Source organism: Muntiacus reevesi, chromosome 7 (genome assembly GCF_963930625.1).
Source record: "Muntiacus reevesi chromosome 7, mMunRee1.1, whole genome shotgun sequence".
NCBI classification, from domain to species: domain Eukaryota; kingdom Metazoa; phylum Chordata; class Mammalia; order Artiodactyla; family Cervidae; genus Muntiacus; species Muntiacus reevesi.
The window spans coordinates 824,161-843,566 of NC_089255.1; the positions used below are offsets into that span (position 1 = coordinate 824,161).

Sequence of the window (19,406 nt, forward strand, 5' to 3'; positions counted from 1 at the left end):
TTCTGGAGAACATTTATTTTATGTACTTAGATGGAGAATAGCTAAATTTTGAACTTCAATATAGTATTAGGCCATACTGTAGCTTGAAGCATCATTTAGTTTAGTTAGTTAAATAATTATTTCCTGAGTTGCTTTATGTGCAATATAAAAACTAGAGAGTATGAAGTTATATTTTCAATGAGGCATTTGCTTTATAAGAACCTGTAATCTGTTCTTTTAAGCACATGCAGTGTGCCTCTTTATTAAGCAGACATTCCATTGTTCCAGGCACAGAGGAACATGGGTATTTCTGTTCCTGATTGTGGGACACACTAGCTGGAAAAATTGGATTATCATATTATGGTACATTTCTTTGTCACTCACCAGATTTTCACTGTGTGCCTCTTTTGTACTCACTAATCCATATGTAAGAATAAGAAGTGGCTCCCACACATGCTCCTACTTCCAGAGAGCGTCAGGTCTGCCCGGGAAGAGCAACTATCCTTAGCAGCCGGCCAGAGTTAAGTGCTGAACTGGATATGAGTTTAAATGTATAGCATGTTAGAGAAAGGAAATTCATGACCTGTAGCCACAGGAGAAAACTTCATAGAAAACATTGGACTTGACTCTTTTCCCGGGACTTTAAGAAGACCAGCCTGACTGAAGCTGAAATTCCATATTCTAGAAGAGTGAGAAGTTAGGTTGAAAAATCTGAGTCGTGAGTCCTAGCAGCATTCTTCAGACACAGGAAGAGACTTGATAGGGGAAACTAAGAACCTAATACAATAATGAACTGAAATGAAATCTTGGACGAAGAGGATGATAGTAGGAATAGAGATTATAAGTCACAAGAGAGAATCCCAAAACAAGGGACAGGATGGTGCCAGACTTGTGAGACGCAGAGATTAAAACAGTGATAAATACCACTTGGGCTTCCCAGGTGGCGCAATGATAAAAAAAAAATCCACCTGTCAATGTAGAAAATGCAGGCTTGATCCCTGGGTTGGAAAGATCCCCTGGAGAAGGAAATGGCAACCGACTGCAGTACCATTGCCTGGAGAATCCCGTGGAGAGAGGAGCCTGGTGGCCACAGTCCGTGGGGTCGCAGAGTGGGACACGACTGAGTGGCTGAGCACACACACACACGGATGGCCACAGCTGGACAAGAAAGAGCCATTCACACGTTCCCTTAGCAAACGCGCTGAGCATCTGCTGTGTGCTGACACTGTTGTATGCACGAAAGAGAACGGCGCTGAAGGAGACAGGCGAACACTTGCCTGTTCAGAGTACATATTCCAGTGGAGAAGGACCAACATAAAAGTCAACTTCATAGTCTGCTGGAAGGTACTGCTGAGAGCTCTAGAGAAAATAAAGCAGGGAATGCTAGGACATCAGAAAGGTTGCGGTTTCAAAAAGGGTGGTCCGAGAAGGCAACATTTGAGCACAAATTTTAAAGATAAGCAGGGGTGCGCAGTGGGAATTTCCGAGGAAAGCTTTCCCAGCACAGCACAAGTGCCCCAAGGCAAGAGCAACCTGGAGCACTGGAGGAGCAACCAGGCCGTGGTGGTGGGAGCACGGCGAGTCAGGTTCAGGATGGGAGGGCGGGCGTGAGAGGTGCGGTGGGGGGCGGGGGGCGGGGCAGGGCAGATCTGGAAGGGACTGGGCACCGGTGTTGGAATTTGGTTTTTACTTGCAGAGAGATGAGGGAGGGGTGTTGATGGGCTTTGAGTAGCAGAATGACATGCTCTCATTTAGTAAACGGCCATTGTAGCAGGAACCCTTGGGCTCAGGACTCTACTGTTGTGTTGTATTCTGATTAGTTTTGAGTCAGCAGAATTCTGATTTGGAGATAGTTTACAGAAGAATATTTGCATGACTGGAATCTTTGCCTTCTGAAGTTTTAAGAGGATTAATACTGTATTTTGAATGATTAAATATTGTTACATCTTAAGAGTTTTGTGCCAACAAGTGCTTTGTCCCCTAGTGAATATTCAAATGAGTAAAATAATCAATAAGCTTTTTGCCTGATTGTGTTCTCAGTGAGTATGATTGCCGTATCTTTATATATATGTAGCTTCATGAATGTAATTTAAAGTGAAGAAGCAAGCCAGTAGCCAGTCTAGTGCTGAAGTATGGAATCATTCTCTGCTCATGGTATATTTTCAATTGACAGTATTGATGTGCTTTTTTAAATGAAATTATCTTATTTCCAAAGAATCTTGCTTTGTCTTGTGTTTGAACTTGTGACAGACCATGCAGTTTTATGCCTGATAATCTAATTTGGTTGCTCAAGTGTTTTCAAAAATAGGAATCTTATTAATATGACCATGAAAGGAATGAAAGGAAATGGAAGGAAAGGAATGAAAAAAGGAACCTGACAAATCAGTGTTTCTTTGGTAAGAAATAATAATTAAATCCAGATGCTATTTGTACTTGATCCTTTCCATGTAGTGTGTGCTAGTGGTAAAGAACCCGCCTGCCAATGCAGGAGACATAGGAGATTCAGCTTCAGTGTCTGGCTCAGGAAGGTCCCCTGGAGAAGGAAATGGCAACCCACTCCAGTATTCTTGCCTGGAGAATTCCATGGACAGAGGAGCCTGGTGAGCTCTAGTCCATAGGGCTGCAAAGAGTTGAACCTGATTGAAGTGACGTAGCACTCACCTTTGTACTTGGTTATTTGTACCCAGCTCACACTTTTTGGCAGGACCAGGAAAAGCTTGTCTTCATTTCTTTAGGGAAAAGAATAACTAGGCCCTGCCCCAACTCTACTTACGGCTGAATCTAAGCAAACCCCTGATTTGGGGTGTATGTAATTTAGAGCCTAAGGAAAATAGAGGTGCGTTGGGCATGTAATAAGCTCGGCTGCCCAGAATCCCTTCTGCCTAGCTGGGGCCGTAGAGCATGTAGAGCAGTTGAGCAGGGAGATGGTTTATCCTTGTTTAGGTAGGAACAATCTTTCCTCTCCCAATAGCCCCTTGAGGCCGACAGTCTTTAAGACTGCTCACACATTGTCTCAGCCTCAGTCCTATATTTGTAAATATAGAAAATAAAACATGGTGTTATCTGTAAGACTCTAAAGTGAGCACAAGAAAAAGTTGGAAATACTGCCTGAGATAACAGTATTTAAGCTCAAGATAGTTGGATTTTAAGTTAGGTGCTGTATACAGGATGCTAAGAGAAATAAATACTCCCAGTGAGAAGCTTCTCTCTGAATTCAGTAAGTGAATGAGCTGGGAGTCACGCCTGTCTGTGGGCTTCCCCACCTGTGGGTTCTGTTGAGAACTTGGGGGAAGGTGTTCAGTCATTTCAATTGTATTGAAAAAGAAGGTGATTTTCAGTAGTCTGCTCAAATCACTGTTTTAGAAATAGCGACTGTTTAAATTGCTTGGGTAGTAGTGTGCACTTAGTTTGGGTATTGGAATGCAGTCTGTTATATTGAGTGAGTTGAGTAGAAATCTAATGAAGATTTTATGAATTATAAGTTGGTCAGCCATTTACATTGATTTCCAGTGATAAGTGTTTTTGTGATAATTTAAAATTCAACGAATGAGATGCTGAAAAGTGAAATAGCTGAATGAAATAGGAATAATTTTAGTGTCTTTTTAGCTTTAGATTTGCTTTTAAAGTTACACACAAAGATCACAGGAAAAAATTTCCTATTTAACTTTCCTTACGGAGAATCTGTGGGAAATGTATGTGGCATGCAAATTGGAAAAAAGAGGCTCTATATTATGTTTCATCCAAAAATTTTTTATAAGGACATATCTATCAATAAAATATCTAAATATATATAAATATATCTAATATATTTTTATATACTTATAAAATAACTTAAAAAAATCAATAATGAACTATGAGTCAGTATACAAATAATTTAAGTGATATACCTTTGAAAGTTACATCTGATGTTTAAAGCAAAGTAAACTGTTCTAAAACTGGATGTGTTTGAAATTGAAGTGTAGATTTCATGATAAATTTAAAAGAATAACTAGGCATAGGAGTTTTTCTGCTGTGGATTTATTTAAATTTAGTGAAACTCTACATAAGGCATTTAACATAGGATTTGGAAAAATACATGGCCTCTCGCTGTTGACTCTTTCATCAGGGTATAAAATATTTTTGTATGATAATAAGCATAGATGATGAGGGAATGAGTTTGCATGTTAAATAATAGATGTTTTCATTTGAACTAGAATAAATTTTGTTTTTTAAAAAGAAATCATTTGATTATGAAAACTGTAAGATGTGGTAATTAAATTCTTATGAGAGTAACCTATTTGGGGCTAATTTACTACCCCATGCTGGCAAGGTATGGTAAAACTCAGTGTCCTGCTTCAGTGTCATTGATCCTGTCTGTTGGTATAATAATTTTTGAAACAGCATGGCATTATGGAAGAAGAGTTAAAAGATTCCCTTATTCTTTAGCACTGTAATTTTACCCTTAGGAAATTATTCCAAGAAAGCAGTTCATTAGAGATGAAAAGCTTGTTGTAACATTGTCTATCACAGCAAAACATCAAAACCAATTATGTAGTCTGTGTTAGGAGGTTGGTTTACTAAACTGAACATCAGCAGAGCATAATACTGTGCAGTCATTAGCATATGACCTGGAAAAGCGTGATTGTGCTGCCCCAAACACCCAGTATCGTATGAATGCAGCTATGTTTAAAATACATGAAAGGTAATGTGTAAATTACCATCGGATCATTGAAAAAGCAAGAGAGTTCCAGAAAAACATCTACTGCTGCTTTACTGACTACGCCAAAGCCTTTGACTGTGTGGATTACCAAACTGTGAAAAATTCTTCAAAAGATAGGAGTAGCAGACCACGTTATTTGCCTCTCAAGAAATCTGTATGCAGGTCAGGAAGCAACGGTTAGAACTGAACATGGAACAACAGACTGGTTCCAAATCAGGAAAGGAGTATATCAAGGTTGTATACTGTCACCCTGCTTATTTAACTTATATGCAGAGTACATCGTTTGAAATGCTGGGCTTCGTGAAGCACAAACTGGAATCAGGATTGCCAGGAGAAATATCAAAATCCTCAGATAAGCAGATGACACCAGCCTTATGGCAGAAAGTGAAGAACTAAAGAGCCTCTTGATGAAAGTGAAAGAGGAGAGTGAAAAAGTTGGCTTAAAACTCAACATTCAGAAAACTAAGATCATGGCATCTGGTCCCATCACTTCATGGCAAATAAATGGGGAGACAATGGAAGCAGTGAGAGACTTTATTTTGGGGGGCTCCAAAATCACTGCAGGTGGTGATTACAGCCATGAAATTAAAAGAGGCTTGCTCCTTGGGAGAAAAGCTATGACCAACCTAGACAGCATATTAAAAAACTGAGACATTACTTTGCCAACAAAGGTCCATTTAGTCAAGGCTATGACTTTTCCAGTAGTTATGTATGGGTGTGAGAGTTGGACTGTAAAGAAAGCTGAGCACCGAAGAATTGATGCCTTTGAACTGTGGTGTTGGAGAGGATTCTTGAGAGTCCCTCGTACAGCAAGGAGATACAACCAGTCAGTCCTAAAGGAAATCAGTCCTGAATATTCATTGAAACAACTGATATTGAAGCTGAAACTCCAATACTTTGGCCACCTGATGCGTAGAAGTGACTCATTTGAAAAGACCCTGATGCTGGGAAAGATTGAAGACTGGAGGAGAAGGGGACAACAGAAGATGAGACGGCTGGATGGCATCACCGACTCAATGGACATGAGTTTGAGCAGGCTTCGGGAGTTGGTGATGGACAGGGAGGCCTGGCATGCTGCAGTCCATGGGGTTGCAAAGAGTCGTACTTGACTGAGCAACTGAACTGAACTGAAAGTATAAAAGTGAAAATGTGAGTGTGATTATTCAACTTCATATTTTTACAAACTGTTAATATTATGATGCCAGTTCAGTTTTTTTAAAAGATGGAAAATAGCCTTCTTGTGTCCTATGAAATGCATCAAATATTTTCAGACCACAAAATTGAAAACAAGCACAAAGGATATGGGGGGATTGAGAAATGGAAATTGTTATACTTGTTTTATTAATGAGTATGTGTTGTTTTCACTTTTAAGAATTGCATGGATTGTTTGTCATGACTCTGTGAGAGAGAAATTAAAGATGTCTTTGAAGTTGCAAAGATCAAGATGACTGGCACAACTAAAGAAAGCAAGAAGCTTGGTAAGCTTAGGCACCTCAGTCCCCTTGTTTTCTCTTCTACTAAAAATTATTTATCTGTGACACATAATTTTAAGACTTTTTAGGCAAGGTGGAAGGAGATACAATAGAATTAGTAAAAGAATAAATCTAATGCATTGGTTTGATTTATAGGTTTTTCATGGAACAAGTATGTCTCTAAAGCCTTATTTTTACTAATTAAAATTCTGCAGTATGTGAACTTGACAGCAATTGTATATACATGCCGTGTCTAATAAAAGTACAGCGCAGACGCGGAACCCGTGAATACGGAGGACCAACCATGGGACTTGAGCATCCATGGATTTTGGTGTCCACCACTGGTGCTGGAACCAACCCTGCACAGATACCAGGGACAGCTGTGTATAGTCACAGCAGCAGCAGTTGGCCAGAGAATGAAGTGCAGTCTGGAGAGAAAGTACTAGATTAAGAGACAGATGTTGGAAGTTCAGTTTCTGATTTCCTAAAAGACCTTTTGTACCAGTTGGAGGCAAGTCTGTGATCTCTTAAGTCATTGCACTCCACAGGGAAGTGAAGTGATGCCTGGCTTCTTACTTGTCACTGGCTATTTTGAATCAAAAAGAAAGTTGCTAAGTGTTTTCTCCCCTGTGAAGGGGCTGTAAAAATGTCACCAAAATTTCTCCTGTAATTATACTTTATTTTTCCAAAGAGTTATTTTTGAAACAAGAGGGGTTTTTGTTGCTTCTAAATATGTTAAATAAACAAAAAACTTGATTTAAAAGGATAACCAGTGAAAGTATCAAGTTGCAAGGAAATGATTTGCCGAGGCCACGTTCTGCTCTTGCATGTACCCATCTCTGGGCTTTTTGGATGGAGTTCTGTGCCTGTCGGAGTCAGAACCTGGCCTTAAATGGCTACAGTGTGTCCTCTGTGTCTGCATAGCTCCCCTTTAGAACCATGAGTGTAGCATTTGCTTGTTGAAAGGAGCCTGTGCCCTGATTGAAATTGATAGCTCGTCTTTCCATTCTTTTCTTTAGGACAAAGAAGACTATCTTTAGTAGTGGGTAATTATTTTGTGATTCACTGGTTTGTGGTTTGTTTTTGTTTTTAATACAACACTAATATATTGGTGATACTAGTTCCGATTTTTTAAATGGTTTGAATCTGTGTATTACACTTTGGTAAAGATACTGATAAAAATATTGGGACAATAGGCTTTTGGAAACAGAAATGCTAACTCATCCTAAAGGTTACTTGTTCTTAAACGGTGTGTTTATATCCTTGTTAATGTTTCACCATGGATATGTTAAATTGAAGAAGGAATTCATAGGGCCTGGACTCCATCTCAGGCCTGTCCGTGCTGATCGTGCTCGGCTGCCTCTCCAGTGGACTCTGAACTCTCTGCTTAGTGCCTGTGGGAACGACAATGGAAGGATAAGACCCCCTCCAGACAGGGGAATCTTGAAGATCACATCCAGGTTGCTCATTGCCTAAGAGGAAGCATACCGTAATCACCCCTGTCTCCGGACAGGTCATAAACTTTTCCTGTATCTATCAGGATGTAATCACAGGCTTATCGATTATTAACTGGTTGGAATGTAACTCCGGGCTTATTGACTATTGACTGTTTGAACACACAACACTTGAATGATGGGGTTATTGTAGTTGTATTTACCCTACCTTTGTTTATGTAAGTCTCAACGGAATTGAGGTGGTGGGTTTGGACACGTACACATGGGGTAGGTGGTGGGGTTTGGACACGTACACATGGGGTAGGTGGTGGATTTGGACACGTACACATGGGGTATAAAAGATTTTCACAAATGCTGGACGGGGTCCTTGGCTAAGAGGAGACTCTGCCTTGGGCCCGCCGGTGTAATAAACTGCACTCCACTATCTGCATTGTCCTTCTGAGTGAGTCTGTTTCCCGGAAAGCGTGGCTATAACAAAATCAGTTTTTCTTTTTAGTAAACAACATATTAATACGGTTACATGTTTAATGTTTTCATTTAGTATATTTGTCATCACTTGCTACTGCAGTAAAAGGGAAATCTTTCTAAAACTACCTCCTTGGGAGGTTATTAATGCCCCTGTCATAATATTAATTTATCAAGCTTAAGATTCTCATTGAGATAAATGACATAATTGGAATATAATTTAAATCAAATACAATACTATCTTAATGGTATCATTGCATTAACCTAAAACCTTAATTTTTTTTTCTTATTTTTTGAAGTTCTTAAATTATCTTGTTAAAAAATTTTTAATTAACCTAAGACAAGTTTAGAAGATACTTTTAAAACAGGGTTAAGATTACATCTCTCGTATGTATCCATTAAGTAGTAAGAAATAGGAGAGTAACCAAAAAATTATAGTTTCTATTACTTTGATGTTATCAGTTACAAGAAAGGAAAAACTAAATAATAAACAGAATTCAGAGGATAAAAACTATTTTGTTCATCTTTGAAAATGTAGCTTGTTGGTCAACATTTAAAAATAAATTTCAAGTTAAATACAAATGACTTCAGAAGTTCTAAATAGATAGAATGTAAACTTTTTAAAGATACCTTTTCAAGGATTCGAATTATGTTTAAATCAGTTCTTAATAGTAATTACAGTTAAAAGAGAAACCTAAAATTTGGGGAAGGTAAATTTTCAATGGCTCAAAATTAAGGAATTATGAATAAAATTTTAAATTTGTTTTGTCTTTTCCTTGCTCTGAAAATGCTGCATCCGAGATACTAATAAAAATAGAAAGTCAGCGGCGGGCGGTTAAAAAAAAAAAAGAATAGAAAGTCAGATTGAATGTATTTTACAAAAGGAAATTGTGTATAGTCATAGAGATTCAGGGGAATTCTCTCTTTTTGAACCATTCTTTACTCAAGTCTTTAACATCTACTTAGTTTAGATAATTTAAAACAGCGTTAAAATGCCAGTAAAGCACTTTTTCTTTGTGGTAAGGTTTTTATAAAACCTTTGCCTTTCTAAGGTCAGAAGGTTACCCTGATACTCTCAGAGGTGTGGGATTGTCCTCCCGAGATTGATACTTTGGTGTTTTGTTTTTCTTCTGTATTCCTCAGATGTACTGAATGAAAAGACAGGCAAAGGATATCTAGTAATAATTTTTTAAATTGCCCATTTTTTTTCTTTTTACTACTAAGATAAGACACACAAGTATTAGTTGAGTCCATTTACATAATAACTTCCTTATCTTTAGTAATCCAAAACTTAAAAAATGATATGCCAAGCACATTTTTTCCAGTGTTTGTCCACTGAAATTAAGAAATCTTGTTGACTCCAAAGGGAGTCTTGAACACAAGACTACATTCAGTCCTGAGTGGATGATTCATTCAGTAAATGTTTATTAATTACCTATTACATGATAATCGCTGCTCGATACTGAGAATGCAGCAATGAGCAAAGACCCTACCCTCTTGGTGCTTGTACTCTAGCAGAAATTGTTTAAGGATATTTAAAATTTACCAGAATATTGTTACTTCTTGCTGATAAATAATATAGACTTTTGTATGAGCCCAAATAGGGCACTAGTAGTATTTATTAACTACTTTAAAAAAAGAAAACTATATGCAGAATTAGGCTTTGCTCTGAAACTGGTGAGCTTAGTAGAGTGACACCTTAAGATCGCCAGCAGGTACTGTTCAGATTGACAAGCTAGTGGCTCCAGTGCATCCCCCGCTCCTGGTTGCTGTGTGTCCAGCCTTATCATTTCATATTCCTTTAAACTTCAGGCAGACAAGGCTAGGGAGATTGACATGTTTTTGGTGTGGCAAATTACTAGTTTATACTCGAGCTTTTGCCTAGCAATAGCAACTATCACTATCCCTGTTTGGCAGGAGTTGACACCTTGTTTTCCGTTTCTTAAATATTTCTAGAGTTATATTCATTAATTTTCTGTTTTATTCTATAATTTCTTTCTTTGCCATTCAAGTTAGATTCTCATTTGGGTTTAGAATGTTTCACAAAACGATCTCTACAATTGATCGAACAAATACTAAAGAGAGGTTTTAGATAAAGGAAATGCCAAATGACCCTGAAAGAACTCCAATTCCCACATTAGACCTGTCTCTCAGCTTTACCCTTCTACCTACCCATCTCCCAATAATTAGTGTTTTGATACATGTGTTTTATTCTCAGTGTTCACAGAGCCAGCTAAGTTACTAAACAGTTTAGCTTATTATTTCTAAAATGGTTTTAAAACTCCACTCATAATTTTTTTTATCAGAGGGAGTATAAAATTATTTAGTACAGTGGAGATTCCTTCCAAGAGCTTTCAGTGAATACAGGATTGTTAATGCATTTAATGTATAAATGTGCAAGTTCTTTCTATTAAATTTTCACTGTATTAAATTATTTACTTGAACTCTGTTTTCTTCAGAAATCAGAACTTGGAAGTGTAGTCTTTAAATTTAAGTACATCAACTTAGGAGACTTAAAAGTGTGGGGGAGGTTTACACATGTAGATATTTTTACCTGAATATTTGCATTAAATAGTACATTAAAAGACTAGTAAAGGTTTTTCTGTCATGTAATTTCTCAAGCAGTAGCTGACCAACTAAACATATGTTGCCTCTCTCGTTGCTTGGTGCTCCTGGTTCTTTGCATGTGTCTTTTCAACTAGAGCTTTAACTTCCTCTTGTGCGCGGTTTGTGCAGATTGCAGCTTGCTAACTTGTCTTTGTCTGTGACGCGTGCAGCCTAACCCGTCGCAGCCACACTGCCTGGAAAGGCAGTGCTGTCAGACGGGAAGCCGAGAGTGGGCGTGCTCGGCGTGTCAGCAGGTGCTCTCAGTGCGTGTGTGTGTCTAGGAGCCAGTCGTTCATCCTGGAGAAGCTGCGCCAGAAACACTGCTTGCTCTGGGTTGCCAGGGCTTGGCCAGAAAGAAAACCAACAGAAAGGAAGTGGGATGACTGCATCCAAGAAATGTGTGGCATGGTTAAACATGTATGGTGGGTAGTCAGAAACTTATAAAAAGTCTTAACCGTTATACTTTTGTTTTCAGGCTGTGTTTAGAAACTATAAAATTTCTTGTACGTATGGTCAGATTTTGCATAATGAAACCAAAGTTTGTCTCTAACTAACTGTATATCATATTTGTTGTTGTTATTTTTTACTTTACATATACAAATATGATTTGTATATCATATTTTTTATCACTTATTTTATTATTTGTCCCTTCTGACCATCAGTGAATAATACAGGTTTAGCTGAGAAATAGTCAAGAAGAATAAAAATGTTTTACTGTTTAAATTTAATTCTGAATAGAAACATCACATTTTCTTGTAAAAATAGAATCCTTTAATAGTTTGGTGTATGTAGGATATTGTGCAGACATATTGTTCTCATTTTTCCTCATAGCTATGATAGATACCTATGTTTATACCTAAACTCAGATGTCCCATATTAATATAGTTAACTATGTATGTGTTATGTTAGTTGTATTTTAAATACAACAAATATTCAGGGTTTTGTTTTTGTTGTTAGTTTTTCTCTTTTCGTTTTGTTTAGTTTTTAAAAGAACTTTAATCAATTCACTTGCTGAAAAAACAGGAATGTCTGAGTTCAGGAATGTATTAAGTTGAGTCATGTGTAATTGACGTTTTTAGTAGGACAAGATTAATTGAGTGTTGGTAGTTTCATTTGGTTCAGCCTAATATGTTGATTCAATGTAGAGGCAAATAATATTGGAATATGGCAGTTTTTTTCTAGAAATACAATCATTATGTTAGCTAGTATTCTAGGGGGTCAGTGACTTTCATCCATAGTCATGTCTTCTGAGTGGAAAAGAACTCCTCATCTACTTTTGAAAAATCATCAGACAACTGTGATGAAACTGGGCAGGGCACAGTGTGATCTCTAAGATCCCTTTCAGTCTTATTCTGTGATTCTGTATGATTTCACCTGTCTTTACATAGGCTCAGAAGTAGAACACAAATCTTAATGAAAGAGGAAGACACTCTACATCCTCTTCATGTGGCAGAGTTGTGCCCTAACCCATATGAGCCCCAGAAGAGCAGGACAGCAGAAGGGAGCCCTGATGGATGCCATGAACCTTTCATTCGTGAAGGTCACAGCTTTTAAAGGTTTATCATTTCCCAGGTCTTCACGGGAGTTCCGGGAAATTAACCGGGTCTACTTCCAGTCTAAATAAGCTCAGTGTTCAGAGCTCCGGGAACCACCGGTCTCAGTCATCTTCCTTGCTGGACATGGGAAACATGTCGGCCTCTGATCTCGATGTCGCCGACAGAGCCAGGTTTGATAAGGTAAGATAAAATGACGCATGTTTCTTAAACATTACTGTCAGTTTTCTAGCACCAGTTTGTTACTGCTTTAATTGTGTTCAAAGATTTGGGCTCTATTGACTCTTTTAATTAACCGTGTCTTACTTTCCATTTCTGAATCTAAAAAAAAAAAAAAAATAACTGGTCAAATGGCAACTGAAATGTGATTCATCAATTAAATGACATAACAGCTTTATTAAAATTTGTTATAAATCATAAAGAGCTTGCATTGTCAATCCAGTTATTTGAGTGACTACAAAGAGGAAACAACTTTTATGAAGCTAAATTGTTTAAATAAAGTTTTATCACTCTGTTCCTCTTTCCAGATTCCAAGTGAGTAATTGTTGTCAGTTTTGTTTTAGGTATGTTCTGACCCTGTTATGCCTCATCAATACTGCATTGTCTTGTCAATCTTGGAAGTATTTGTTTGGGGGATTCTATTAAGATTATAGATAAAGCTTCCCTGGTTGCTGCAGAAAAGTGATTAAATGTGGAATGTTATTTTAAGCGTTTTGTTCAGTTCTTTGTAGAATCATTTTGGTTTTCTTCAGATCTTTGAACAGGTACTGAGTGAACTGGAGCCCCTGTGTCTGGCAGAACAAGACTTCATAAGTAAATTTTTCAAACTACAGCGACATCAGAGTATGCCTGGAACTGTGGTATGGGTGACATTTATTTACTAGCTCATATTTGTGATCTATATCATAATTAGCCTAATCATTATGTTGTCATAATTTCAATATCAGAACAGAAAGAATTTACATTGTAAGGATTTTTTAAGTAATTTTTATCATATAAGATAATAAAAAAAAGGATAGTGTTTGGGCATCTAATCTAATATTCTAGACTATCTTAGGCCTAAACATTCTCCAAATTGATGAGTGGGGGAAATGTCTGAGTTTACTTGGCAAAAAATATTTTTAAAAAGCAAATTTATTGTTTTAGTGATCAAGAAAAAGTAAATAGAATTAAAAAATTACAATGATGTTTTAATGTATATTTGTTGTTATTTAGTCACTAAGTCGTGTCTGACTCTTTGCAACCCCGTGGACTGTAGCCCACCAGGTTTCTCTCTCCATGGGATTCCCCAGGCAAGAATACTGGAGTGGATTGCCAGTTCCTTCACCAGGGGATCTTCCCAACCCAGGGATTGAACCCGTGGCTCCTGCATTGGCAGGCAGATTTCTTTCCTGCTGAGCCACCAGGGAAGCCCCCATGGTCTTAAAAAATAAATGAAAGCAAGCAAGAGAAAAATGGAGAGCCTCAAATCAGAATCTTTCTTATGGCTTTCTTACTATGAGACTGAGAGAGTAACAGGCGGGAAGGCCAGGGGTCTCCAAATGGAGGTATGAGACTGTAAGTGCCAGACATTTTTATCTCTCTTAACCGGCAGAAAAGAACAAACCAGCGATCTGTTTTTCCTTCTCTATACAAAATTAAAAGGAGGTTTCTCCTAACATTCTGTGTGGCCATGACACCTGGTCTCACCTAAAGCTAACTACTCCCAAACCTTGAGTTAACCAATACATTTCTTTTTCGTATGGAAATGTTGTCTTAAGCTATGTTAATGAACCCCAGACTCCATCTTCAAGTTGGTTCCGCCAAAGGGCCTAACTTACTTGTTCAGGTATTGTTCCCCTAATCTATGTAAACGAAACTATTTGTTGGTACAAGGTGCAAGTCAATAGTTTTATGGCCTGGGATGAATTATCTGGTGCCATTCTAGATTTTATGACATTCCTTTCTTTTCATTAACAGACTGTGAGTGACTATATACCATACAGCTAAAGACTAGGAGGGGGGTACTCTTTTGCCCCCTTCTGATGCCTATGTCAGAAGCTTTCTCTATCTCCTTTATACTTTAATAAAACTTTATTACACAAAAGCTCTGAGCGATCCAGCCTCGTCTCTGGCCCCGGATTGAATTCGTCTCCTCCGGAGGCCAAGAATCCCGCGTCTTATCGTTCAGCAACAATCTTTCATCTTGAGGGCTCGTCCGGGATCCTTCAGGACAAGGTAAGGATGCTTGGAGCTCTACTTCTTTATTCTCCTAGCGAACACGTTTTCCGCTGTTCTTTACTAACTCTAAGGTGTGCTTGTGTGAATGAATGAAAGGCCCTGCTCTGCGCTTCCTCGGCGACCTCATAAGGCTTATGGCAGAAACTTGTCGGGGGTTTATACCGACCTGCCAATGCCAAGAGGCAACCAGTGTCCCCTTTGGGAGCCGACCAGAAACGGGCAAAGCATGTGGACCGAACTCTTTTTTCTCGGTCAAACTTTTCGGTCTCTGACCATTTCATAACTCCTTGGGAATTAAAAGTACTAACCTTATCTCTCGGATCTTAGGCTTTCAAGAGACTTGTAACCTATGTTGCTACTCTACTGTGGTCTAGGTCTCAAACTTGGATTGGTAGTTAGGAAGCGCCTAGCCTCGCTAGGCATGGAAAGTTTGGAAGCTAGATGGAGCTCTAACTCCCAGAGCATCTCTGATGTTAAAGGTTACTTGGATTGGAACTGCAATGGTTTTTTTCTTTTGGTAACACTGGCTCTTACTGGAGCAGAGGAGGCTCTTATACCGGTGTGGTGACTCTTGGAAGGAACATCTCAGTTTCATGTTTGTATCAGTCTTATTGTGGTCAGGAATATACTCCGGGTCGTGCACAGGCACTCAGGTGACGAATGTGTCCCCCAGAGGTCTTGGCTTGGGAGGCATTCCGGAAGGTTACTCTGATTGCACCCTGGGTGGCATCAGAGGCAAGTGAGGTGAAGAGCTGGACGTCAGTCAGGGATGCCATCAGGTCTACCCTGGGTGCATCCCCACCCCGTCTCGGTGGTAGAACCGGGAGGGACGAGTGTGACGCCTGCGTCGGTAAGGGACAGACTAAGTCCGACCAGGAAGGAAAAGCTTTTGGTGTAATGTCTGTCTACACCCCCATCTAGAGCAGGGAGGGACGCCTCCGGTAGAAAAATGGCGCTGGTCGCTTTTTTTCTCTCTTACAGATGGGAGCTAACAATTCCAGCCTCACTCCTTTGAACTGTATCCTGCAAAACTGGGATAGATTTGATCCCCAGGGCTTAAAGAAGACACACCTGGTCTTCCTATGTGATACTGCATGGCCGCGGTACCCACTGGAGGATGGCGAACGGTGGCCAGTTGGAGGGTCTCTTAAGTATAATACTGTTTTACAATTAAAACAGTTCTGTAAAAAGCAAGGGAATTGGGTAGAAGTAGTGTATATTAGAGTGTATTAGAGCTTTTAAAGGTGTTACTCTGCATTATGACCTTACTTGGAAGGATGTGATGTATATCTTGGGACAAACGTTGACTGCCGACTCAAAGCCTCGAGTTTTGGGTAAAGCGGTTGCTTATGGAGATGAATGGCTTGGTAATGAATCAGTGGGAAAGAGGGAGGACGAGATGACTGCCCTCCCCACTGGGAGTCAGGCGGTCCCAGCCAGAGAACCAGACTGGGACTCTAACACTGCTAAAGGAAGATGGGATCAGAGTCATTTTGTCAGATGTATTCTTGAAGGACTCAGGCAGGCGCGTTCTAAGCCTTTAAACTATGGCAAACTGGCAGACATAGAACAAGAAGAGAAGGAAGCTCCTGGTAAATTCCTAGACAGACTGAGAGAAGCCCTTCGCAGATTCACTGAGATTGATCCCGAAAGTGAAGAGGGGAAAGTGATCTTAAAGGATAGATTTCTCACTCAGTCGGCTCCAGATATTCGCCGTAAGTTATCAAAACGGGCGTATGGACCAAATCAGTCTGTAGATAATCTGTTACAACTGGCTCAGACAGTCTATTATGGTAGGGAATATGAGGAAAAGAAAGAAAGGCAGAGAAAGACGAAGGAAAAGGCGGAAGCCCTCGCAATGGCTATGAAAACCGTTCTTAAACAGCCTGAGAAAAATGCCCAGAGGGACCCAGGTGAAAAGGGATGGGCTTGCTATGGCTGTGGAAAGGAGGGGCATCTCAAGCGGGATTGCCCTCAGGCGTCTGAGCCGCCCCCGGCTCCATGTCCGGTCTGCAAGGGACCACACTGGAGGAGAGACTGCCCCCAGAGGTGTAGGTCTCAGGGGTCTGACTCTCAAGACAATCAGGACTGAAGGTGCCCGGGGGTCCCCACACAAGCTCCCGTCCTAATTACACCTGAGGAACCCCGGGTATTGATAACGGTGGGAGGCCAATCCGTCAATTTCCTTTTAGATACTGGGGCAACTTACTCCGTGCTTACTGAAGCCCCTGGCCCACTTTCTTCCCGATCCGCTTCCGTAATGGGACTGTCTGGACGAGCCAAAAGGTATTACTTCAGTTATTCTCTATCGTGCAACTGGGATTCTGTGCTATTTTCACACGAGTTTCTTATCGTGCCAGAATCACCCTCACCCCTTTTGGGGAGAGATATACTGAGCAAGGTCCATGCCTCTGTTTTCATGAATATGGAGCCCTCCCTTTCTCTCCCTTTAGTTGAAGAAAATGTGAATCCTAGAGTATGGGCTGATGGAAAATCTGTGGGTCGAGCACAAAATGCTATTCCTGTAGTTGTCAAGCTCCAAAGACCCACACTTATTCCCACATAAGAAGCAGTATCCACTGAAACCTGAAGTTAAGGAAGGGTTAAAACCCATCATTGAAAATTTAAAGGAGCAGGGACTATTAGTTCCCTGTAACAGTCCATGCAACACTCCTATTTTGGGTGTAAAAAAATCAAATGATAAGTGGAGATTAGTTCAAGATTTACGAATAATAAATGAGGCTGTGGTTCCTTTACACCCCGTGGTGCCTAATCCTTATACGCTACTGTCTGAAATTCCTGAACGAGCCAAATATTTTTCAGTAATTGATTTAAAAGATGCCTTCTCTTCAGTGCCTTTGGCAGAGGAAAGTCAATTTCTATTTGCCTTTGAAGACCCTACTCAGCCAGCTTCTCAGTTAACCTGGACAGTTTTGCCCCAGGGATTTCGTGACAGTCCCCACTTATTTGGACAAAGTTTGTCACGGGATCTACAAAACTTTAATAGCTCTAAAGCAGTAGTGTTACAATATGTAGATAATATTTTGCTCTGTGCTGAGACAGAGGAAGCTTGTTCACGAGCCTCAGAATTCTTAAACTTTCTGGCAGGCTGCGGTTACAAGGCATCAAGAGAAAAGGCTCAGCTTTGTCAACAATCTGTTAGATATCTGGGCCTAATCATATCAGAAGGGACTAGGGCCATAGGCCCCGAGAGAATTAAACCTATACTAAACCATCCCCTACCTATGACTTTAAGGCAATTGAGAGGATTTTTGGGAATCACAGGCTACTGTCGTATTTGGATTCCGGGTTATGGAGAACTTGCCCGGCCTTTATATAAACTTATAGCTGAAACTCAGCAGGCCCAAACTGACAAACTGGTTTGGTCTCCAGATACTCAAAAGGCTTTTAAGGTTCTTCAGACTGCTCTCCTGCAAGCTCCAGCTTTGAGTTTGCCCACAGGGTCAGAATTTAACTTGTTTGTCACTGAAAGGAAAGGTATGGCCTTGGGAGTTTTGACACAACCCCGGGGGCCTCACCAGCTACCTATTGCTTATCTAAGCAAAGAATTAGATGTAATTGCACGTGGGTGGCCCCACTGCCTAAGAGTAATTGGGGCAGCTGCTTTATTAGCACCTGAAGCTTTAAAAATAATTACTGGACGAAACCTTACTGTACTGACTTCTCATGATGTGAGTGGAATCTTAAATTCTAAGGTTAACATTTGGATGACAGACAGTAGGCTTCTTAAATATCAGTCACTGTTGTTAGAAGGACCAGTAACTAAGCTTTAAGTTTGTAGAAATTTAAATCCTGCTACTTTCCTTCCTGAGAAGGAAGATGAAACACCTGATCACGATTGTTCCCAATTTCTAACTTTAAACTATGCAGCTCGGGAAGATCTAATGGATACCCCATTAGACAATCCTGACATGGAAATATTTACAGATGGCAGTTCTTTTGTTCGGGATGGAAAGCGTAAAGCAGGTTATGCTGTGGTGACGGCTGAACAGGTTTTAGAAGCAAAATCTCTCCCCCAGGAAACCAGCGCCCAGTTAGCGGAGCTTGTGGCTCTGACCCGAGCTCTAGAGTTAAGCAAAGGGCAGCGAGTAAATGTCTACACTGATTCTAAGTATGCTTATTTGACTTTGCATGCTCATGCTGCAGTATGGAAAGAAAGACAGTTTCAAACAGCAACAGGGGAACCTATTAAGCATTTCAGAGAGATCCAGAGACTTTTAACTGCTATCTATTGTCCTAAAGAAGTAGCGGTTATGCATTGCAAAGGGCACAGCAGGGATGGGAGTAAAGTAGCCACCGGTAACCTGTTAGCAGACTCTCAAGCCAAAAAAGCGGCACTTTATGAAACCCCCTCCCTACAGACGCCTTTGATATGGACAGGTCCTGTAGAACAAGAAAAACCACAATATACTGAGGAAGAATTAAAAAGATATGAGAAAAGAGGAGCAAAGATTACTGATAAAGGATGGTTACAGTCCGAGGATGGACGATTAATAATTCCTGAAAATGCTCAGTGGAAAATTCTTAAGGGTTTACATCAGAGTTTTCATTTGGGTGTAGAAAGTACTTGCCAGATGACTTCTCGTTTGTTTGAAGGTAAAAATATAATGAAAACTTTAAAAAACATTATCAAACGGTGTGAGGTTTGTCAGAAAAATAACCCAAAGACGGAAAGGCTAGCAAAATCTGGATTACAACGAAAGGGAAAGTATCCTGGAGAGGACTGGGAAATTGATTTTACTCATATGCCAAAACCTAATGGATATTCTTGCTTACAAGTTTGGGTGGATACTTTTACTGGATGGATTGAGGCGTTCCCCTGTCGTAGTGAACAAGCTAAGGAAGTTATAAAGATTTTAATCCATGAAATCATCCCCAGGTTTGGGCTGCCACGGAGCCTTCAGAGTGACAATGGCTCCGCCTTTAAAGCTGCTGT

General features: G+C 39.9%; 1 protein-coding gene across 1 annotated transcript in view; it reads left to right on the forward strand.

The window, feature by feature from the left end:
- The window catches only part of LOC136172100 (exocyst complex component 1-like), a 39,341-nt gene that overhangs the window by 12,559 nt on the left and 7,376 nt on the right, over positions 1-19,406 (forward strand). Inside the window, 3 exon segments of the mRNA XM_065941216.1 lie at positions 6,051-6,156; positions 12,249-12,412; positions 12,982-13,089. Coding sequence (XP_065797288.1) covers positions 6,051-6,156; positions 12,249-12,412; positions 12,982-13,089 — 378 coding nt within the window.